The sequence below is a fragment of the Mirounga angustirostris genome, unplaced genomic scaffold, assembly GCF_029215605.1.
Source record: "Mirounga angustirostris isolate CCGP_5_RB_7025 unplaced genomic scaffold, mMirAng1.0.hap1 SCAF_6, whole genome shotgun sequence".
NCBI lineage: Eukaryota > Metazoa > Chordata > Mammalia > Carnivora > Phocidae > Mirounga > Mirounga angustirostris.
The window spans coordinates 136,032,047-136,056,311 of record NW_026991714.1 but is presented as its reverse complement, the minus strand read 5'-3'; the positions used below and the strand labels follow the sequence as shown (position 1 = coordinate 136,056,311).

General features: G+C 44.6%; 1 protein-coding gene across 1 annotated transcript; it reads right to left on the bottom strand.

Moving 5' to 3' along the window:
• Positions 1-408: 408 nt before the first annotated feature.
• On the bottom strand, positions 409-5,868 carry ADRA2A (adrenoceptor alpha 2A). The gene has a single exon (XM_045878818.3). It carries the CDS (start codon positions 3,219-3,221, stop codon positions 1,824-1,826), a length of 1,398 nt encoding a protein of 465 aa, XP_045734774.1. The 5' UTR covers positions 3,222-5,868; the 3' UTR covers positions 409-1,823.
• Positions 5,869-24,265: the final 18,397 nt, after the last annotated feature.

Here is a 24,265-nt window from a genome sequence, read left to right as displayed (position 1 = left end):
TTAAGCTTCAGATTAATGTCCTCTGGAGTCATATCAGGGTCATGAGCTCCAACCGGAGTTGAGCCCCTCGTGGAGCCCCTCCTCTGCTTCCACTTGGAGCCCTGCGATGGGCTCAGCAAGGGCTCTGCTTCTGGCTGGGCTCGCTGGGAGTCTGCTGCTCTCCCTCTCCCTCTGCCCCCCCCCCCATTGCACGCATGCACGCGCTCTCACGCCCTAAAACAAATCTTTAAAAAAAAGAAACACGTGGTAAATGGTAGCCTTGCCATTGCTCACACTTTCAAAGGTGAGTGTTTTATAATGTAATGTACTGTTTAATTTAAAAATTTTAATTGGAAAAAAAAAATATATATATATATATATTCGGATGTTCCCGTAAAGCTTTGGAAACTCAGATAACAGACAGAACCATTTAATTCATATTTATTTCACATTTGATCTGTAAACTTTTTATTAAAAAAAAAATCCACTGTCATTAGCAACGTGTGCTGCCATTAGTTTGTCTTTAGTGAAATAAGAGCGCAGGCCTTAAAGAGTCTCTGTCTGAAACGTGTAGAAACTCCGATGTAAACACGAGGTGTCCGCCCTCTTTCCTTGATTTTGGGAGTTCATCAGTGACATGATCTCAACCAGAAAAGCAGGGGGGAAAGGACAATACTTTGATACCTAAGAGCTCCCGAGACAGGAACTGTACAGTTTGGCAGGCTCATTTGTCTTTTCGAACTGTTTACCTTGGGCAAATTGTATCAGGTTTGCTTCTTCCACATAATTTCCACTCCTCCATCTAAAAACAGCAGCTAAAAGATTTCTTGCAGTCAGCACTTTTGGAGAAGGAGGGGCAGGTGCACAAACATACAAGATAGAAACATACATATTCTTCAAGCAGTGGCCCTGGAGAGAGGGAAGGTGGGAGAGTGGGAGGGAGGGACCCAGGAAAGAGATACTTTTAAAGTGAGTTACTGGGGTGAAGGGTGCATCAGAGGATAATGGCTTTATACACAGGGCTGCTGCAAGGCAGAAAGGTTCATTTACTTCTGTCTTGGTCCCTCCTTGTAATATTTACATAGGAGAAGGCAATTATGCTGTTAGGCACAGGAAAAAAATGGACAGAAATCTTTTCCCCCTCAGGAAATCTCAAAGCAGGTCCAGGCCCCAGGGACAGTCACCAGTTGCTGGTGAAAAGGACACAGAAGGAGGTAATGACACCAGGAAAGGACTTACTTTGCAAAGGGGCTTGGCCTGAACCGAAGACAGTGTGTCTGCCTCAAAGGCATCTCCAACAGCATCAAAAGCCCAGACACCAGGGACCCTAGGGTGTACTATCAAAAATAGTGTATATTTACAGTGGGCGATGGGAGGATGGGCAGGGCTGCCCTGAGCATCTGTTTAAAAACAGAGTTAGGGGAAGGGGGAGAGCAATTAGCTGGGGCTGGGTAACCCCCATCCGTTAATCCTTTGTGAGCCGTACCCTCTGGGGTCCGTTCAGTGCTCGCTTGCTCTGATCTGCATTGACAGCTGGACTCAGGGGAGGTGAAAATACCTTTAGGAAGCAATACTCAGTAGGGGACTCCCAAGAACCCAGGAAGATCGCGCCAAGTCACAAGGGGCCCTAGCAACAACTGGGGGGCCCGCGGCCCTCCCAGCCAGTTCTTTTCCCTGGGGGGGGGGAAGCAGAGGCCCACAGGGGGCCACAGGGCAAGGCCTAGCCAGGAAACACCGAGTAGGCAGCACCCGGGTTTCAGTGTGCTGGGACTGCAGAGACGAGCCCCTCGATCCCCGCCGACTGCAGTGGGCGCCAGTCTGTTCGCGGGTCGCGGACCGGGCGCTCACACGATCCGTTTCCTGTCCCCCCGGCAAAGGATCTTCTTGAAGGCCCGGCGGAAGTCGTGGTTGAAGATGGTGTAGATGACCGGGTTCAGCGAGCTGTTGCAGTAGCCGAACCAGAAGAAGAACTTGAAAAGCGTGCGCGGCACGGAGCAGCCCACGGCCGTGAGCGTGTAAGTGAAGAAGAAGGGGAACCAGCACACCACGAACACGCCGATGACCACGGCCAGCACGAACGTGAAGCGCTTCTCGCGGTTCTGCCGCCCGCGCCAGCGCGACGCCTTGGCGCCCCCGCCACGCTCCGCCCCGGGCCCCGCCGCCGGCGCCCCGGGCCCCGTGGCCCCCGGCCCGCGCCGCGGCAGGCTGTCCCCGGGCTTCACCTGGCTCGCCCGGGCCTTGCCCTTGGCCCGGGGGCCGCGCTCCGGCCTGCGGGGCCCCGGGGGCCGCTCGGCGTGCTCGGACGACGAGCTCTCCTCCAGGTCCAGCGCGTCAGCGTCGCGCGGCCCGGCCGGCGCGGGCTCCCCGGGGGCACCGTTGAGCTGGGCGGGCAGCGGCTCGGGCTCGGCGCCCACCGGGCCCACGCCGCGCTCCGGGCCCAGGCCGTTGGGCCTGCGCTCTGCGCCCCCCGGCGGCGCGGCGGCGGCGTCCGGCCCCCGGCGGCTGGGCGGCACGCGGGTGCGGCGCTTGGCAATCTGGTAGATGCGCACGTAGACCAGGATCATGATGAGGCAGGGAGCGAAGAAGGAGCCGATGCACGACGAGATGACGTACCACTTCTGGTCGTTGATCTCGCAGCGCGGCTCGGCCGGCTGCGGGCCGCCGCTGCCGCCCTTCTTCTCGATGGAGATGAGCGGCGGGAAGGAGATGACGGCCGAGATGACCCACACGGTGACGATGATGGCCTTGATGCGGCGCGGCGTGCGCTTCAGGTTGTACTCGATGGCCTGCGTGATGGACCAGTAGCGATCCAGGCTGATGGCGCACAGGTGCACGATGGACGAGGTGCAGAAGAGCACGTCGAGCGCCAGGTAGATCTCACACCACGCCTTGCCGAAATACCAGTAGCCCATGACCTCGTTGGCCAGCGAGAAAGGGATGACGAGCGTGGCCACCAGGATGTCGGCCGAGGCCAGAGACACCAGGAAGAGGTTCTGGGGCGCCTTCAGCGCGCGGCTTGTGAACACCGCGATGATGACAAGCACGTTGCCGAACACCGTGAGAAGCATGAGCAGGCCCGCCAGGCACACCAGCGTCAGCGTCACCTGCAGGGAGTAAGGGGTGGCCCAGGCGCCGCCCCCTGGCGCCTCGGTCCCGTTCCAGCTCGCGTTGCCCGCGTCCGGCTGCAGGGAGCCCATGGGCGCGAAGCTGCCCTCGGCCAGCGGCTGCTCCTGGCGGAACATGAACGCGGGTGCCCGCTTGCCTGGCCTGCTGCCAGCTGCCTTCTGGCCCTGCGCCAGTGGGTCCTCCTCTTCCTCCCGCGCCCCGCTCGCCCTGCCGCGCCTCACATGGGGAGGGGGCCGCAGGGACGCCGGCCCGAGCTGCCGGGGGGTGGGGGCTGGGGGGCGCTAGCAGCCCATGGGCCCGGCTCCCGCGAACGGCGCCCGGCCTGCGCTTGTGGCCCTCGTGGTGGGCGCCTTCTCCTGCCCAGCTCAGCACAAGTTTTATTTCTAAGCGGCGGGAGAGGGTAGGTCGAGCCGATGGGGAAAGGGAGATTGATTCTTCAAGAAGGGAGAACAGAAATCATCGGTGGCCTGATCACTTGGAGGGATGACAGAAAATTTAAAATCTATCTCTATCTTGACTCTTGAGCCTGAGCGAAAGCGAGAGGTCTTACCGTGTGCGGGGCCCGCCCCCACCCCGGGAGGCAGCCGAAGGGCGCTGATGCGGGCCTGGGGTCCTAGGTCTGTCTTCTTACATCCCCGAAGCAGCGATTACCGACTCCCTCGCTTTCCCCCAGACGCGGCGGTGCCGGCCGGGCCCGGGCTGGGGCTGGGGTGCGGACTCTGCCGCCTCTCCCGAAGCGCCGCCGGACTTCCAAAGTTGCGTGCCCAGCTGGGGCTGGGGCTCAGCGCGCGGAGCTCGGGGGCGGCGGCGGCGGGGCGAGCCGTGTGCGGGCAGCATGAAGACGCCCCCGTCCTCAGGTGGGCCGGGGCAGGTGGGCGATCGGCCCTCCCGGAGCCGCGGCCGAGGCACAGGGTCTCCTGGGCGTTGGCCCGGCGAGCGGCGGGCGCTGAGTGCAGCCGGACGGGCCGGGGTCCGAGGGCAGCGTGAGTTGGGGCAGGAACGCAGGGCTAGGGGAAGAAGGTGCTGGGGGTGGCCGGGCGGCGGCGCGCCGGCTGCTGGGCGTCTGCAGCGAAGCCCGGGCCGCTGCTGCTCCGCGGCGCTCACCGTGGACTGGTTTTATAGCCCCAGGATCAAGCTGGCGTTGCCGAGCAGCCGGCGTCAGCCCCCACGTGGGAAACCGACCCTCCCCCGCCCCTTGCGCCTCCCCTCCGCGGGTCTAGCGCCCGCGCCCCGTGTGGGACCTTGGGGAGCGCTGGCCCCCTGGCCGGACGGGCTCTTTGGAGAGGCGGGTACCTGGAGCGAGGGGTTTAAAGAGCGTGCCCGGGGAGTGGGAGCGGCCCCTGCTGGGAATTGGCCGAGCAGCTCCGGGCCGGCCCAGCAGAAAGCAGCGGGCCCGGGGAGGGCCCCCATCGAGCTGGGTCCTGGGAGGGAAGAGAGTTGGGGACCCTGGCCCGAATCGGGAGCAGCATCCACCGGTACCAGTAGCATCCGAAGCAGCCTGGTCCTGGCGGCGAGGAGAGTGGGGTGCTGGTGAGAAGGAAGGCACGCGTTCGCCTCGAACCCCCCGGGGCGGAATTGGGAAGTACCCCCCGGGGAGCGGGACCCGCCCAAGGCCAGAGCTCCGCTCCGGGGAGAGGAGGCCACGTGTGGTCTGAACCACAGAGGAGTGTGCGGGACACGGGCGGCCGGGGTCCGGACCGCGCCCCCTTCCACGGCGGTGAGGAGGGGTCGCGGAGGCGGCGGCTACGCGCCACGACTGAGCGAGGGCGCACTGACACCTGCTGGCAGCTCGTCGTCACGGCGGCCACGCCGGGCGCTTGCTTCCGCCTCTGCAGTCCTTTGCCTACAGCGCCTTCTCCTATTTCAGGACAAGTTTGGGTCCGAGCTCAGGAAAGGAGAAGCCAGATTTTAAATTGCACTTTGTCACGTTGCAGAAATCTTCCTAAAGCATACACGTTGTGTGTCGGGAGTGGGAGTTCGCCTGAGAAAGTCACGTTGGGAAGGGCTCAGCCGGCCATCCGAGCCCGGGACTGGCATCTCATCCTGGCCAAGGCACGGCCCACCGTTCCCTCAGATCCCAGAGGCCTGGAGGCTCCCCTAATGATGGCCCAGTTCTAGCCCGCTATGAACCATTTTGTCTTTGTGGAGGCAGGAAAGCTGGACTCCAACCCCCCCCCCCACCGCCCCCATTCCAGATGCATACACACCGTCTTTTTAGTTAAGGAGGGGGGTGCTGGTCAAAAGAGGAGAGAATCTTTTCCATGTTCTTTCTGACGGGAATAGCATGGAGCGAGGTGAATGGCTAGTTTTTCTGGGCATGCTGGTTGCCCTACAATAGATCTCGACAACTGCTAGAGTACCAGCTTGTATTATGCTATCTGCAGGTTTCAAATCGGCAGGCGGTTTAAGGGTAAGCCCAGGAGGATAGGATCTGTTAACAGGAGAGATTAACAGAGAAATTAAAGAAAAGTCGCCTTATTGAAGGACCCGATAAAGCAGAATACCTTATGCAATCACCTAAGCTGGAAGTTCAAAATCCAGCAGATCACCTCTCTGCAAAGCAAGGTGCAGGCTCAGGTCTGGCTCCGGGATCGGGATGAATGCAGGGCGGTGAGCATCACATTCAGCCCCAGCTGATGTCTACAGCCAGTACCAGTGATACAGTCATTGAAGTAGCCTCTCTGGATGCACATAGGAGGACTGTATTCTTTCAAAGTACTTCACAGATCTCTCGTTTGACTTCAGTACTTTTCTCTCCCAAACTCTGATCCAGTCGGGTGACCTCTACCAGTCTTAATTCCGAGGAGCCAGAAAGCTCTTTTCTGGAGGATCTAAAGGAAGCTGAGAAGACAGAATTTGCTCCCTCTGTTGAGCTCATCACTTCCCATCTTCTGCTCAAATCTTGGCTCTGAGTCTCCTGGCAGGTGGCAGAAACATGGCACAGACTCGGTTGCCCAGGTGAATACACTTATTTTTGCACAGCAACCAGGAGCCCCTAACTTCAAGTATGAATGATGAGAGAGACAAATATCCAAGGTGGAGGCAGTCTGGGGCTCGAGGTGTTGTTCACAGAACTTAGGGAGGGAGTCCTAGATGGGCAGGGCTGCGCATCTCCCTATCCGCTGCGAACACGCAGCTGTTCTCCCAGTCTCATTTCAGAAGCAAGAAGGAAAGTGAAAACCCAGGCCGAAGCACTTTCCTTTCTTGGATCTCTGCTGCTAGCCTGTGTATGACACCTCTTGTCACATTTTCTGAACGCTTCCCAAACAGCCAGTCAGTTCCTTAATTCCTGGGTTCGGAGTCTCTTCTACTAAAATGAAAACAGGTCTTTCAAGGAACTAAGGTCTCTGAGACCAGCATACAACACTTAGGGGCTTTGGCGAAGTACCTCGTATGATCCTGTCCTGGGCTGTGTCCAGAGCCCTTCACCTGCAGAGTTCTTCCTCCTTCTTCTTGTACATGAACCTTATCACCAGAGGCTCTGCCTCCTTAGTCTGACACAAAGGGTCAGTCTATCTGAGCTTACAAAGCTAAGTGGGCACCGTAATTTTTTGCTAGAAGATAGAGTGCTGCGCTAGCTGAATGAGTCAGCCTGAGCAGAGAGAAAGCCACCAAGACAGTACTTCTTAACCAGGCCTGTAAGGCAGCACTGCCCGGGAAGGTCAAAGACACTTACCAGGCTCCACGGCACAATTATGATTCATCAGGTCTTGGGTGGGATGTAGCATGTGTATTTGAAAAGGTTGTTTGGCAGGTGCTAACAAGCACACTCAAGACTCACTGCCCTAAGCAATACATCTCTGGGGCAGGAGTGAGGAGCAACTGTCTTGGTGGGGGCAGGGAGGGAGCGGCCAAACGCCCTGAGGATTTTCAGCAAGCCAACCTGAGCTACGAGAATGTGCTCCAGATTGAGGATCACTGCCCTGGTGGGCCAAAGGGACAGCCAAGGTGGGTATCACAATCCTCAGGGATCTGAAGTAGAACAGGTGAGAGCCACTGCAATATGGAGGTTGACTTTTGTGGCTTGAGGAGTCACCTCTGGGCATACAAGTGGGGATCCATCATTATTGCTACTATTAATAAAAATAAATACTGTTTATTAGCACTAACCCCATACCAGGCACAATGCTGAGCAGTTTATGTACTATATACATTTTATATAATTCCCCAGAACAACCCTATAGTGTAGATATGACTTGCCTTTACAGCTGGGGAAAACAAGGCACAGAGAGAGAGGCTAAGTAGGGTATTCAGCTAACAAGTAGCAGGGCCACATCTGGACCCGAGGTTTCCTGATTTTAAGCCCATTGAGCTTTCTAACTGCCTTTCTGTGGATGTCTGTCCTCTACCACACTGACAAAAGGAAACCTGCAAGAGATTCATCAGAAATGAGAGTGTTGACGAGCTGTCAGATCCTCCCTATATCCTTTTCCTCCCAATCCATTGTGTGGCTGCCAGAGTGGGACATATAGGGCCAGATGTGTTCCTTCATTCCACATCTGATGCTACCGCATGGGAGGAAGCATCAAGTATACTCTATACAAGACTGAGCATTTTCCCATGGCCAGCCTGACGGAGAGCCAACACCACAGTATTGATTATGTCCTCGCCTTGATGGAAGTCACAGCTCCCTCTCATGGGCGCCCCTACATATTTCTTTCATGGCTCAGGTGGACTTCCATTGCACTAGCTCCCCTGTTCACTTATAGATAGTATAGTAAGGGGAAAGGACTGTTCTGTTCATCTTTGTACTTCTAGAACATACCTAAAACAGGCTTTCTAGAAATCAAATTTCTGGAACCTACCCCTTGGAGATTCAACAGGACTATGGTAGGACTTGTATTTTTAACAAACACCTGAGTAATACAATAAATACCAAAATGTAAGACACACTGGCATAGATATTTGATAAATATGTGTGTGATGAATGCATGAAAGAATTAGTGAATGAATGGATACTACTTTCGATTAAGGTATCCAAGAAGGAAGAGGCCCAGAAGAAGGTGCCTAAAATGGCTAGCACTTCATTCCCAAATCAGGAATTAGTTGAGGTATCTTAACTAGTTCAGAGATATAAGATTCTCTCATATTCTATTTATCTATCTATCCATCTATCTCTGTCTCTCTTATTATCTCTAAAAAAAATGTAAGTAATGAGAGATGTTCTATTTAAAACTATCAGCTAGGCAATTTACCAATAAATGAAAGTAGCTTAAGCTAAATAATCTGTTTGTCCTGTAATTACATCTGTAATTAAAGGGTCAGGCAACACCAAAATGTACCTTGACTTCATCTAAAGGGAGTGAGGGAACTGGGCAGGAGGTGTTATTAATAGTTTACTTTTTCTTTTCCTCCCTCCCTCCCTTCCTCCCTCCCTTCCTCTCTTCCTTCCTTTTCCTTCCTTCCTTCCTTCCTTCCTTCCTTCCTTCCTTCCTTCCTTCCTTCCTTCCTTCCTTCCTTCCTCCCTCCTTCCTTCCTCCCTTTCTTTCTCTCTTTTTCTCTTTCTTTTTCTTTCTCTTTCTTTCTTTCTTTTTTTCTTTCTTTCTTTCTGAAGCCTTGACTAAGAAAAAAACGACATGCCTCGTTAGCTTGCGCTCCTAGGCTGTGATATAAGCCTCACGAATAGAAGTTTGGACACACAAACGTAGGCCACACACCCACGCACACAGACCGTACTTAAACACACATTCTCAATCCATCTGAACACAATGAGCAGGTGGGGAACACCATGTTCCCACTGCTGCCCCTGCCATGTGCACAGCTGGAACCAAATGCTGCCGCGAGCTACAGACAGCTGTCAAGTCCCTACGTTGTCGGCACGGGGGTGGTGGGAGGGCAGTCACTAGAAACAAGTTCTGTTGCTCCCTCTGAGCCATTATGTGATTCCTCCACTTTCTTGTACCTGTGCCCAAGCCCTTCGGGATCACACTGTAACCGAAGGTGAACGTAAGCCAAAAGAAAAGCAACGACAAGAGTGTTGTTGTTCCGTGCTACCTGATTTCCCACCTTCCGGGCGTCTCCTCACTACCTGCCAGACCAGTCCTGCTGGACTCACAAAAACAAGGGAGAAGTCCTGCCTCTGCCTCTTTGTCTTTATCTCTAGACTACTAGCCCCTCTCACCATCATCCTGGGAAGATGAAGCCGGGTGTCTTCTGGCCCTGCAAGGGCCCCTGGCCAAGACCAGGAAGAGAGCATGTGCCAGGATCGGCGATTCCTTCAGGATGCAAGAAAAGGCTAGGCTCCTCTCTGGCTCCTTGCTGCTGCCCACCCACCCCCTGCACCCGGCCCCGTGGGCCACGTTTGTGTTTCCACGACAGTGTGACCGTGGAGGGCGGTGCCCATACAGGAACCTCTCGTCCTCACCTCCTGCAGTCCTCCAGGGCAGTCCCCATAAATAAGTGCCCTTTCCCACCACATCCAGGTGATGATCTTGCCTGTTTTGTCCAGAAGCGTAAGGAAAAGCAAACCTCGAATCAGTTATGTCACATGATGGCTGTTCATTCTCAGGTATAACAGGTGAGCCAGAGCCACTGCGCCTGGGTGTAAAGGAGACATTTGTCACCAGCGTTAATAACTCTTAAGCTAACATTCATTAATCTAGGTGGGTAAGGTGAATTCACCCTTCACATTTACTCAAAGAAACCATGGAGACGCGGTGCCTGAAACATAACACGCACACACGCACACACACGTACACACACATACTATTTAAGAGATGGTCTGGCTATCAATGCTCCCTGGAAATGTTTTCACAAACTCCAAAAGAAATCCATCTTTCTAACCAGAAAAATCGGAAAGGGGATTCCTGGAAGCGTCCAACTGATGGCGGCAGGGGAAGCCAACGAGAAGGGAGACCGGGTCCTCTAAGTCCATGTGCGGCCGACGTAAGCCCCAGCTCCCCTGTGAGCTGCGCATGCGTGTGACCGACAGAACGCGGCGGAGCAGAGCCTTCCAACGCTTCAATTTGGAAACAGTGGCCGTAAAAGGAAAGACAAAACCTGGGATCCAAAACCAACCTTCACACAGGGATGTATTTGCTCAGTCTTATAATACGTGTAAAATAATTTCAGAATTGCTTCTTCACCTATATACCACGACAAAAAAAAAAAAAAAAATCAAGCTCCTAAAAAGAGTGCAGAGGTTACAGTATGCTAAGTGAAAGAAGCCAGACACAAAAGTCATGGATTGTATGATTGCATTTACATGCAAGGTTCAGAATTGGCAAATCCATAGAGGCAGAGAGCAGATCTGTGGTCACCGGGGCTGCGAGAAGGCAAAGTAGGGAGCGAGCACTTTCTGGGTATGAGGGTTTTTGTGGGGGTGATGAAAATGTTTCGGAACCAGAGGTGGTAGTTGCACATTATGAAATAGTCACTTTAAAATGGCTCATTAAAAAAAAATAAAATAGGGCACCTGGGTGGCTCAGTTGGTTAAGCGACTGCCTTCGGCTCAGGTCATGATCCCGGAGTCCTGGGATCGAGTCCCACATCGGGCTCCCGGCTCAGCGGGGAGCCTGCTTCTCCCTCTGACCCTATCCCCCTCTCATGCTGTTTCTCTCTCTCTCTCTCAAATAAATAAATAAAATCTTTTTAAAAATAAATAAATAAAATGGCTAATTTTATGTTATCTGAATTTCATCTAAAAAATTTTTTAAAGATTTTATTTATTTGAGAGGGAGAACACAAGGAGGGGGAGCTGCAGAGGGAGAGGGAGAAGCAGGCTCCCCACTGAGCAGGGAGCCCCACACAGGACTCGATCCCAGAACCCCGGGATCATGACCTGAGCCAAAGGCAGACGTTTAACCAACTGAGCCACCCAGGCGCCCCTCACCTAAAATTTTTTTAAAAGAGTTCAGAAATTGTAAGCAGTTCTCCCCTACCTTGCACCTAAGACTGAAGGAATACAATTCCCTCGAGACAGTCAAATACAATTTTGTATGTTTATTTGCTTCCAGTTTTCTTTCTTTCTTTTCAGTTTCCCCTTCCTATTTACTTTACGTTGTGAACATGCAAAATATGCTTCCCAAAGTCAAAACTATACAAAACAGTTAGAAAAGTGTCATCCCATCGTGACCCCTTCCACCCTCCTGCACCACCTCCACCACTTAAACCAGCTTCATTGTCTTCCTTCTATAAAGATAAGCAAACAACATTATCTCCTATAAATCACTCCATATCAGTTCATAAAGACATTATTTTCATCTGCTTTTTTTTTTTATAGCTGCATAGCATTCCATGGTGTGTACATATCATGGCTTATTCAACCAATTTCCTGTGCTTGGACATTTTGGTGGTTCCAATACTTTGCCATTATAAATAATGGAATGAATAACTTTGTGCTTGTGCACTTCCATTTTGTTGGAAACATAGCTTGAGTTTAAATTCCTAGGAGTGGGACTGCTGGGTTAAAGGGCAGGTGTGTGTGGAGTTTTGTTAGATATTGCTGCGTTTCCCTCCACAGGGCCTGCACCATTTTGCATTCTCACCAGTCACGTATGAGAGTGCCCATTTCCCCCAAGTCTTGCAAATGGAGCATATTGTCAAACTTTCAAATTTGGCAAACCTGATGGATGAAAAATAGTATCTCATTGTAGCCTTAATTTGCATTTCTCTTATGAGTACAGCTAAGCATCCTTTCCAGATCTACATAGGTCAATTTTACATCTTTTTGTCAATTGTCTATATTTTTAGCTGATTTTTCTATTATTTTAGTTAGCTATTTTGGTCATAGTTAGAAAGGCTTTCTTACCTATGTTTTCTTCCAGTTACTTGTCCAGTTTTAATTTTTACATTTAGATCTCTGATCCATTTAGAATTCATTCTTGCTCATGGTAGAAGTGCTGGGTCTAATTTTAACTTTTTCAAATAGCTGCCCACTTGTCCCAACACCATTTATTTAGAAGACCATATTTTCCTCAGTGATTTGAGACACTATCTGTATCATATACTAGATTTTTATATGTAAGTGAGATAATTTCTGAATTTTCTATACCAATCCACTGGTCTGTCTATACATGCACCTTGTTAAATCACATGTTAAATTTTGGTATCTCTTGGGGCACCTGGGTGGCTCAGTTGGTTAAGCGTCTGCCTTCGGCTCAGGTCATGATCCTGAGGTCCTGGGATCGAGCCCTGTGTCAGGCTCCCTGTTCAATAGAGGAGTCTGCTTCTCCCTCTCCCTCTGCCCCACTCTCTCAAGTAAATAAATAAAATCTTAAAAAGAATAAAAGCTTTAAATTTTTTTTCAGTATATTTTATTATCTGTCTGATAAGGCTAGTCCCCTCTAATAGCTCTTCCTCTTCAGTGCTCTCTTCGGTATTCTTGTATATTAATTTTTTCATAAAAATATTAACATCAACTTGTTTTGCTCCATACAAACTCATGGGTATTTTTTTCACTAAAATTTTTTGAAAGATTTTATTTATTTATTTGACAGAGAGAGAAACAGCAAGAGGGAACAGAAGCAGGGGGAGTGGGAGAGGGAGAAGCAGGCTTCACACCGAGCAGGGAGGCCCATGTGGGGCTCGATCCCAGGACTCTGGGATCATGACCTGGGCCGAAGGCAGATGCTTAACGACTGAGCCACCCAGGCGCCCCTTCACTAAAATTTTTTAAAATTCTTTATTTAAATTCAATTTAGCTAACATATACTGTATTATTAGTTTTAGGGGTAGAATTTAGTGATTCATCAGTTGCATATAACACCAAGTGCTCATTACATCAAGTGCCCTCCTTAATGCCCATCACCCATTTACCCCATCCCCCCACCCCCCCTCCCCTCCAGCAACCCTCAGTTTGTTTCCTAGAGTTCAACATCTCTTATGGTTTGCCTCCCTCTCTATTTTCATCTTATTTTATTTTTCCTTCCTTTCCCCTATGTTAATTTGTTTTGTTTCTTGAATTCCACATATGAGTGAAGTCATGTTATTTGTCTTTCTCTAACTGACTGATTTCACTTAGCATAATATCCTCTAGTTCCATCCAAACCATTGCAAATGGCAAGATTTCATTCTTTTCACTCCAAAAAGGAATCCTGTACCAATTAACAATCACTTTCCATTTCCCTCAATTCTCCCAGCCCGGGCAACCATTAATCTACTTTCTGTCTCTAGAGTTTTCCCTCTATTGGACATTTCATGTAGACGGAATCATATAATTTGTGGCCTTTTGTGACCTGCTTGTTTCATTTAGCATGTTTTCACTGTTTATCCATGTTGTAATATAATCAGTATTCCTTCTTTTTCATTACCAAATACTATTCCACTTTGTGGGTACATCACATTCTATTTATTCACTAATTGATGATTAGTTGATTATTTCCACTATTAGCTATTATTAAGAAAGCTGTATGAGGGGCGCCTGGGTGGCTCAGTCATTAAGCGTCTGCCTTTGGCTCAGGTCATGATCCCAGGATCCTGGGATCAAGCCCTGCATCGGCCTCCCTGCTCAGGGGGAAGCCTGCTTCTCCCTCTCCCACTCCCCCTGCTTGTGTTCCCTTTCTCACTGTCTCTCTCTCTGTCAAATAAATAAATAAAATCTTTAAAAAAAAAAAAAAAGAAAAGAAAGAAAGCTGTATGAATATTAATGTACATGTTTTTATGTAGACACGTTTTCATTTCCCTTGGATATGTATATCTAGGAGTTGGGTCATCTAGTAGGTCTATGTTTAACATTTTGTAACTTCCAGACTCTTTTCCAAAGTTTCTGCACCGTTTTACATTCCCACCAGCAATTACAGCATTCCAGTTTCTTCACATCCTCACCAATGTGCGCTATTAACTGTCTTTTTTTCTTTTTTCTTTTTTTAGATTTTATTTATTTATTTGACAGAGAGAGAAACAGCAAGAGAGGGAACACAAGCAGAGGGAAAGGGAGAGGCAGAGGGAGAAACAGGCTCCCCATGAACAGGGAGCCTGACACGGGGCTAGATCCCAGGACCCTGGGATCACGACCTGAGCCGAAGGCTGACACTTGACTGAGCCAATCCAGGCGCCCCTAGCTGTCTTTATTATAGCCATCCTACTGGGTGTGAAGTCGTATCTCATTGTGGTGTTGATTTGCATCCTCTCTCCCCTTTTTTGGATTGCATCCTTTCTACTTTGCCAAAAAATTTAATAGTTGCATATTCTTCTTTACTCTCACTCCTTCCTTGTTTTAACCTCAATTCTATAATTAAATATCCAAAATCCTCAGTTGGTACTTGTTTTTTCAGTCAACTTTTGACTGAATAGTACACACCATCTACGAGATTCTTCAGAAAGGACACATGTTTATGGTACCACCCAAGATCTAGCACATTCAAAACTGCTTGTAGCCTTGATACTTGAAGAGCAGCTTGCATGGATATAATAATCATGGCTCACACTAGATTTCTTGAAAATGATGTTCCATTGTTGCTGTGATTTGCATGTTGTTTTTGAGAACTCTGATGTCTCTCAGTCTCTTGTCTTTGTAAATTTATCATTTGGCTGGAGGCTTTAAGAACTTCTTTAAATCTTTAAGTCTAATTGTTTTGCTATAGTCTCTGAGTCCGTTGTTCTGGTCAATTTTCCTGGGTACCCAGTGGGCCCTTTCAATGTGTACATACAGATCTTCCTTATTTCTGGAAAGTCATCTTCCCCAAAGCTGCGATGATGACCTATCAGGTCTTTACTTGTATTCAGTATTTTGGCATTTAATGTTGAATTTCCTCTTGTTGGGGTACATTTATCTGTGCTTCTTAAGCCTCCCATTTCCCAGTCTTCACATTCACAAGCTTGCAGCAACAGCTATAAGTGAAAATTCCTTTAGAATTTGTTTTCTGTCTTCTAGTCATGCTGAAGATGTGGGTTGTGTGTGGTTTTATTTGGTCTTGCTAATTTTATGAAAGGTGGGGGACAGGTATAGAGGGCACAGGAGTGTTGGGGAAATTCAAAATCAGGCAGCTGCCTCGTTCTCCACACCTGGAAGTTCTCAACCAGGCTGAAATAAAGTCCAGAGGTAAGTCGAGGATAAAATACAAAAGCAAATCAGACCCCATCAAATGCTACATAATAACATACATAACCTGAGCTATATATTCTGCTGTATTTAAAACCTCTTTTTATTTAAAAGTTTTGGCTGCAAATGGGCCTGATTTTTGCAATATTGTGATATACTTTATGATAGCAGAAAGGCCTTCTAAGGAACAAGGACTGTGAGCCCTATCCACCATCCCAGCTGACTCTGTTTCCAGTATGGGGGAAGGTGCTGATAGGAGTATTCAAATCTCTGATTTTTAGATGAAGAAATGAAGACGGATAGAGGCAGAGCAACAGAGAATGTCACTGAATTAACTCAGATTGAGCTGATTGGGTTTTATTTCAATGACTTTCACGTAACATATCTACATTGGCCCTTGAGGTTATATGCAACAACATTCATCTGTATCTTTTAATATGCACACACATGCATCTGTACACACAAACACACACACATGCACACACACACACCACAATGGCTGACGGGCAAGTTACCTAAATGTGATTCTTCATAAACCTTTTTTTTTTTTTTAATTTCTAAATTTAAGCTGGAAATTTACTTTAAGACTCTTGGCACTTCTGAAACACACGGGCCTGTATTTGAATCAGTTTCCTCTACTTTCTTCCCCTGCGCCCACACAGATGTCACTTAACCTCTGTGAACCTCAGTTTTAGCATCTGTAAACTGGGAATAACAGGACTTGTTTCCTGTGGTAGGAATTAGATGAGATGATGCCTCTTAAGTGCTTAATAATACTGCCTACCGTATACGAATGGCTAATTAATGATATGTCTCATTACTAATATTGCTAATTATTTCCTACTCTCTTCTACATAAGTGGTAAACAGGATGGGAAGTAAAGGTTATCAACTGCACAAGAGAGGCCACAAAGGAGAAAGAGACCTCCCCTCAAAAAGATGTTTTATGAAAGATAGCTAATGATGCATGTTTAAGGATACTGTTTTCTAAAACTCTAGAAGAGTCTGAGAAAGAATTCTCACATACCTTAGCATGGATCTTAGCACAGAGTCCATTATGCTACGGAGCCCTATTCACAAGCAGTGGAGAACCATACTGGAATGTCTAGGCAGCTATGCATTGAGACCCAGGCTAGAAAATGTGCTTCCAATAAATCTCAGATAACATTAATCTAGGTAATCCAGAGATCTGAAAGAAAATAGTGGAAGCAACACAAGATTTGCCAGACCAACTTGGACAAACTCTAATGTCTTTTCCACGAACACTTCAATATCCTCCCTAGTTGATGATGAGACTTCACTATATTTCTATTTTTACAATATTTTTTTCAAATTTCCAAATACTTATTTCTTGTTTTTCTCAACATTAGAATGTAATGAGTCAGAAGAATGTTACTTGCGAGGAAAAGAAGCGAACATTTTAAAAAAGTCAGACTAGAGAAATGCAGAAATACCATTTTGAGATTACATTTTGGTGAAGGCAATTAAAAAGCTTTTAAGAGACATTATCCAAACAAAATAAACTTTTAAAAGTGGCATGATTTTGACAATATTGATTGCAAAATGAAATGACTTTTTTTAATGTGCTAAAGAGGGACTAACCATGCTAACTACTAGCATGGTAGGATTCAATACGCAGTATCTGGGAATGTTAGCATGTTATCAAGGGGAACTGAGAGCCGCACAAGAAGTACATGCTGGGGCTTATGAGTCACCTCTACAGCCAGGAGTAAAACAGTGCAAAATCATAAAGAAATGATACTTCGAGGCTGCTTTTTACCACTTGGGGCATCAGAGTACTGCCATCATTTCTTGGAGAAAGCACAGGAATCGATTTAACACCAGAAGAGGTAACAACTCGAGAGTTTCTGAGAAAAAATGGTGTCTCAAAATTTGAGAGGCTAACTAGACACATACCAGAATGGCTAAAATGAAAAAAATAATACTAAGGGTCAGACAAAATGTGGAGCTATTGGAATTCTTATACATTTACTGGTAGATACGTAAATTAATTCAACCACTTTGGAAAATTGTTCAACAGTATCTATTAAAGCTGAACATAAGTATATTCTATAATAATTTCATTCTTAGTCAACAGACATGCATATATGTTTATTAAAAGACACATTTAAAAATATTCATAGAAACTCAAAACTAGAAACAGTTTTAATATCTATCAGTGGTAGAATGGTTAAATAAATTGTGGTATATTCCCAGGATGAAATGCTATACAGCAATGCAAATCACCAAACTACAACTAGATGCAACACTACGAATCTCATTTGTAATTTGTGTACTCTCTGTCCTCTTCTCAGCCTCCACCTTTTTTTTTTTTACTTTATTTTTTTTAGAGCAGTTTTAGGTTCACGAAATTGAGTGGAAAATAGAGTTCCCATATATACACTTCCCCACCTACCCACACCCACACACACACACATACACACACACACACAGCCTTTCCAAACATCAGTATACTCTACTACAATGGCACATTTGTTACAACTGATGAACTAACATGGACATGACATTATCACCAAAGTCCACAGTTTATACTAGGGTTCACTCTTGGTTGTATATTCTATGGATACAAATGTATAAGAACATGTATCCCCCGATATAGTATCATACAGAATAGTTTCACTGTCCTAAAAATCCCATGCTCCTTCTAATCAGCCCCACAAAGCCCTTGGCAACCACTGATTTTTTTTTTACTGTCTCAATAGTCTTCCCTTTCCAGAATGTGATACAGTTGGAATCATACAGTATATAACCTGCTCAGATTGGCTTTTTCACTTAATAATATGCATTTAGGGTTCCTCCATGTCTTTCATGTCTTTTCATGCCTTGAGAGCTTATCTTTAGAACAGGATATTTCATTGTCTAGAAGTACCACAATTTACCCATTTCCCTACTGGAGGGCATCTTAGTTGCTTCCAAGTTTTGGCAATTATGGATAAACTCTCACAAATATCTGAGCGCAGGTTTTTGTGTGGCCATGTTTTCAACTCATTTGGTAAATACCTAGGAGCATGATTGCAAGTATATGTCTAGTTTTGTAAGAAACTGCCAAATTGTCTTCCAAATTGTCTATACCATTTTGCATTCCTACCATTAGTGAGTGACAGTTCCTATTGCTCCACATTCTCACGTTTGTTATCAGGGTTTTGGACTCTAGCTATTCTAATAGGAATACAGTGGTATCTCACTGTTTTATATTTTCAATTCCCTAATGACGTATGATGTTGAGCATCTCTTCATATATTTATTTACCATCTGTTTATCTTCTTAGGTGAGATATGTTTAGATCTCTTGACCATTTTTTTTCCCTTTGGGTTGGGTTTTTTTTTTTTTTTTTAAAGATTTTTATTTCTTTATTGAGAGAGATAGTGATAGAGAGCATGAGAGCGGGAGAGTCAGAGGGAGAGGCAGACTCCCCGCTGAGCAGGGAGCCCGATGCGGGACTCGATCCCGGGACTCCAGGATCATGACCTGAGCCGAAGGCAGTCGCTTAAACAACTGAGCCACCCGGGTGCCCCTGGGTTGGGTTTTTTTAAGGTTGAATTCCAAGAGTTCTTTGTAAAAATTTTTTTAAGTCCTTTATCAGATAAGTCTTCTGCAAGTATTTTCTCCCAGTCATGGCTTATCTTCTCATTCTTTTGCCAGTGTATTTCACAGAACAAAATTTTTAAATTTTAATGAGACCCTACTTATTTCATAGATCATGACTTCAGTATTATACCTAAAAGGTTAACATCAGATCCAAGATCATCTAAACTATCTCCTGTATTATTATGTGTTTTATAGTTTTGTATTTTACATTTAGGTATATGGTTCATTTTGAGTTAAATTTTGTAGAAGGTTTAAGTTCTGGATTCTTTTTTTTTTTTTTTTTTGCGTGTGGATATCTAGTTGCTCCAACACAATTTGTTGAAAAGACTACCCTTTCTCCATTGCATTGTCTTTGCTCCTTTATCAAAGATCAGTTGACTGTATTTGTGTGGGTCTATTTCTGAGGCCTCTACTCTGTTCTATTGACCTGTCCATTCTTTCACTAATTCCACACTATCTTGATTACTGCAGCATTATTTAAGTCTTGAAATTAGGTAGCATTAGTTCTCAACTTTGTCCTTCTCCTTTAATATTGTGTCAGGGAATCTGAGTCTTTTGCCTTTCCTTACAGATTTTAGAATCAGTTTGTCAAGATCCACAAAATTTTCTAGAATTTTGTTTGGGATTATGTTGAATCTATAGATCAAGTTGAGGAAGAACTAACATCTTGACTGTTGATTGATTTCCTACCAATGAACATAGAATCGCTCTCCATTTTATTTAGCTATTGGCTTCTCTCATCAAAGATTTGTATTTTTCATCATGTAGATCTCATACATATTTTGTTAGATTTATACCAAAGCATTTCATTGTTTGGATGCTAATGTTAAATGGTATTATTTTTAATTTCAAATTCCTATTCTTTGCTAGTATATAGCATAGTATATACTATATATAACTAGTATATAGGAAAGCAATTGACTTTTGTATATGAACCTTGTATCTTGCAACCTTACTATAATCACTTATTATTTAGGAGTGTTTGTCAATTCTTTTGGATTTGTCATGTCATCTACAAAGACAGTCTTATTCCTTCCTTTCCAGTCTGTATGACTTATTTCCTTATCTTCTTTTATTGCATTAGCTAGTACTTCTAGTATGTTTGAAAAAGAAAGAAATGGGAAGAGACATCTTTGCTTTCTGTTCTTAATAGAAAAGCTTCTGGTTTCTATTTAGTATGCTGTTAGCTGTAGGGTTTGTTTTTTTAAGGTTCTTTATCAAGTTGAGGAACTTACCCTCTATTCCTAGTTTGCTGAGATATTTCATAAATGGATGTTGTTTTGTCAAATGCTTTTTCCACAACTTACATGATCATGTAATTCTTTTTTTTTTTTTTAAAGATTTTATTCATTTATTTGAGAGAGAGAGCATGAGCAGGGGGAAGAGACAGAGGGAGAAGGAGAAGCAGACTCCCTGGTGAGCAGGGAGCCTCATGCAGGACTCGATTCCAAGACCCTGAGATCATGACCTGAGCCGAAGGCAGACGCTTAACCGACTGAGCCACTCAGGCATCCCGATCATGTAATTCTTCTTTAATCTGTTAATATGATGGATGATATTCATTTTGGAAAATTAAAATGACCTTGCATATCTGGAATAAATTCCACTTGGTCATGGTGTATAGTTCTTTTTATACATTTTTGGATTCAAATTGCTAATATTTTGCTGAGGATTTTGCATCAATGTTTGTGAGAGATATTGGTCTGCAGTTTTCTTGTAATGCCTTTGTCTGGTTTTGGTATTAAAGGGATGATGGCCTCGTAGAATGACATTGAGTATTCCCTCTGCTCCTATCTTTTGGAAGAGATTGTAGAGAATTGGTATCAGATCTTCCTTAGATGTTTGGTAGAATTCACCAGTGAAAATATTTGGCCCTGGCACTTTCTATTTTGGAAGGTTATTAATTAGTGGTTCAATTTGTTTACTAGAATAAGGCCTGTTCAGACTATTTCCTGTGTGAGTTTTGGCAGATTGTGTCTTTTGAGGAATTGGTGTATTTTATCTAGGTTATCAAATTTGTGGCCATAAAATTGTTCATAATATTCCTTTATTATCCTTTTAATATCCATGGACACTATGGTAATTGCCTGTTTTTTATTTCTGCTATTTCTAATTTGTGTCTTCTTTTTCTAGTTAGCCTAGCTAGAGTCTTCTCAATTTTACTGATCTTTTCAAACTAGCTTTTGGTTTTTTGATTTTTTTTTATTGAGTTCCTGCTTTTTATTTCACTGATTTATGCTCTAATTTTTTTTTATTTCTTTTCTTCTACCTACTTTGGATTTAATTTGGCCTGCTTTCCCCCTATTTTTGTAAGTTGAAAGCTAGATTGATTTTAGATCTTTTCTCTAATACATGCATTCAATGCTATACATTTCCCTCCAGGCACTGCTTTTACTATAACCCACAAATTTTGATGTTCTATTTTCATTTTATTTTGTTCAAAATATTTTAAAGTTTTTATTAAAAGTACTTTCAATACTTAGAAATGTACTTAATGTGCAGTATTTTCAGATTTTCTAGCTATCTTTGTTATTGATTTGTAGCTTAATTCCATTGCGGTCTGAGAAGATATTTGTAATCTTTTTTTAAATTTGTTTAGGTGTATTTTATGGCCCATAAGGTAGTCTATTTTGATGACTGGTCCATGTGAGCTTGAGAAAAATGTGCATTCTGCTGTTGGGTGAAGTAGTCTATAGATGTCAATTATATCCATTTGATCGATGCTATTGAGTTCAAATATGCTCTGATTTTCTGACAGCTGAATCTGTCCATTAGAGATAGAGGGGTATTGAAGTTTCCAACTATAATAGTGGATTGATCTATTTCTCCTTGTAAGTTAGATCAGTTTTTGCCTCACATATTTTGATGTTATTGTTAAGCACTTACACATTTTTATGTCTTATTACTGATAATTCTCCTTGCTCTGAAGTTTGCTTTGTCTGAAATTAATATAGCTACTCTAACTTTGATTAGTGTTAGCATGGTATATCTTTCTCCATCCTTTTGCTTTTAATATGTGTCTACTGTGACACTTTTTTAATTGGTGTATTTAGACCATTGATGCTTCAAGTGATTATTGATATAGTTGGGTTAATATCAAACTTCTGTTCATTGCCCTTGTTTTGTCTTCCACTTTTGTCTTCTGTGTCTAAATTGAGCATTTTGTAGGATTTCTTCCATTTTCTCTCTTCTCTTTGCATATCAAGTGTAATTTTTTTGTTGTTAGTGGTTGCCTTAGAGTTTACAATATACATTTACAACTAATCTAAGTCCACTTTCAAATCACACGTCACCTCATTGGTAAAGCACTTTATAACAGAGTATTTTCAATTCATCCCCCCATCTCTTACAACACTGATGTCTTTCATTTCACTTATCCATAATCTATAATCACCAAATACATTGTTGCTATTATTTGGAACAAACTGTTATCTTTAGACCAATTAATAAGAAAGATGATTTTATTTTACCTTCATTAATTCTTCTTTAATGCTCTTCCTTTATGTAGATTAAATTTCTGACCTATATCATTTCCCTTCCCTCTCTTAAGAACTTCTTTAAGCAATTCTGGTAAAGCAGGTTTACTGGTGACAAATTCCTTAAATTTTAGTGTGACAAAGTAGTTCTCCTTTGGAAGAATAATTTCACAAGGTACAGAACTCTAGGTTGGCAGGGGCTCCCCTGCTCCAAAACTTAAAATACTTGACTCTCTTCTTCCATGGTTTCAAAAACAGGTCTGATGTAATTCTTCTTGCTCCTCCATGGGTAAGATGTTTTTACCTTCTGGTTTCTTTCAAGATTTTTTTATCTTTGACTTTTCTGTCATTTGAATATGATATGCATAGGTATAGATTTGAGGGCATTTATTCTGCTTGATGTTCTCTGAGCTCCCTCGATCTGTAGTTTGATGTCTGACATTAAATTTGGGAAATTCTCCATCATTATTGTTCAAGTATTCTTCTTCTTCTAGTATTCCCATTAATATATATCATATCTTTTGTAGGTGCCTCATAGTTCTTAGGTACTTTTTGTAGTTTTTCTCCTTGTTTTTCATTTAGATATTTTCTACTGACCTTCAAGCTCACTGATTCCTTCTTCAACTGTGTCATCTAATTAGCCCATCAAAGGCATTCTTCATTTCTATTAGTTTTTATTTCTAGCATTTTAAAATTCATTTTTAGGATTTCCATCTCTCTGCTTACATTACTCCATTTCTGCGTGTTGTCCACTTTTTCCATTTGAGCCATTAGCATTTTAACTTCCTTGTCTGACAGTTCAAAAACTCCTGTGATTTCTGAGTCTGGTTCTGATGTTGGCTCTGTTTCTTCAAAATGTTGTGGGTTTTTTTGCTTTTAATATGCCTTGCAACCTTTTGTTGAAAGCCAAACATGATGTATTGGGTAAAAGGAACTAATGCAAATAGGTCTTGGTGATGTGGTGCTAAGATGTTGGGGGAAGGAAAGTGTCCCATAATCCTGAGTAGGTCTTTTAGTGAGCCTGTGGTCCTGGGTTGTGACAAGGAAATAAATACTTCTTGGTCCTCTCCTCCCCCACCCCCACCATTTCAGTGGAATAGGAAGGCTACACTTGGATATTTCTATTCCCCTACATGAAAAGCTAGAGGAGCCTGTAGTTGGGTGTTTCTCTTCCCCCAGGTCAATTAGGCTCTGATAAAACCTCAGCAGGTTAATCTCCGGTAAAATAGTTTCTCTTAAGGGCAGGGCTTGTTAAGAACAGAAATGCTCTCAGTATATTTCAGAAGGGCTCACTTTCCCCTCCCCATGCTGGACAGATGAGGAAATTATTCTCCAATCTTCACTGTAAGAACCTGCTAGGGCTTCTGGAGGTAAAAACTTTAAATAAAAAGTGTGGGGGCCCCCTTTAGACTGGGCTGCTAGGATTTTTTAACTCTCAGACTTGTCCACACTGAGCCATCAGCAATTCATGCATTACAGTTTAAGTTTTCCTAACCCAACACTGGTTTCCATAAAGGTTTATGCTTATGGGTATCTGCTCTGGGTATCTGTTCTGGTAACCGTGATTCTCCATATCCAACCATTTCTCCAATTTGAGGAGCACCAGTTGCCCTGTGATTTCCAATTCTCCTATAAATCTAAGAAGAATTGTTGATTTTCAGTTTGTTTAGCTGTCTTTATTGTTAGGACAGACTGACAACTTCCAAGCTCCTTACATGCTGGACCAGATACTGGAAGTTTTTGCTTTTTAATAACATTTATCAACCTTGAATAGACTACAAAATTTACTTACTGCTTACTACTGGCCTTGCCTCACTAGAATGTAAATTTCATTTACTATGGTCTGTTTTGTTCACCAATATATCCTACATCTAGACAGGTGCCTGGCATGTTTCTGAGTGCTCAAATATTTGCTTAATGAATATACACCATTTCTTCATACCTAAGTTTTGGATATAAAAAACAAATGAACTTGGATGCAGATTTCTCTATCAGCTATGTCTCAAAAGGCAACTATGAGAACTTTAATTTGGATTTATACCTTACAGGCCACTTGGTTTCTATGGGCTTGGAAGTAAATGCAATCTGGTTGCAAG

What these genes read in the sequence shown, in the direction of transcription:
- ADRA2A (XM_045878818.3), bottom strand. Translation starts at nt 3,221, where the DNA reads ATGTTCCGCCAGGAGCAGCCGCTGGCCGAGGGCAGCTTCGCGCCCATG.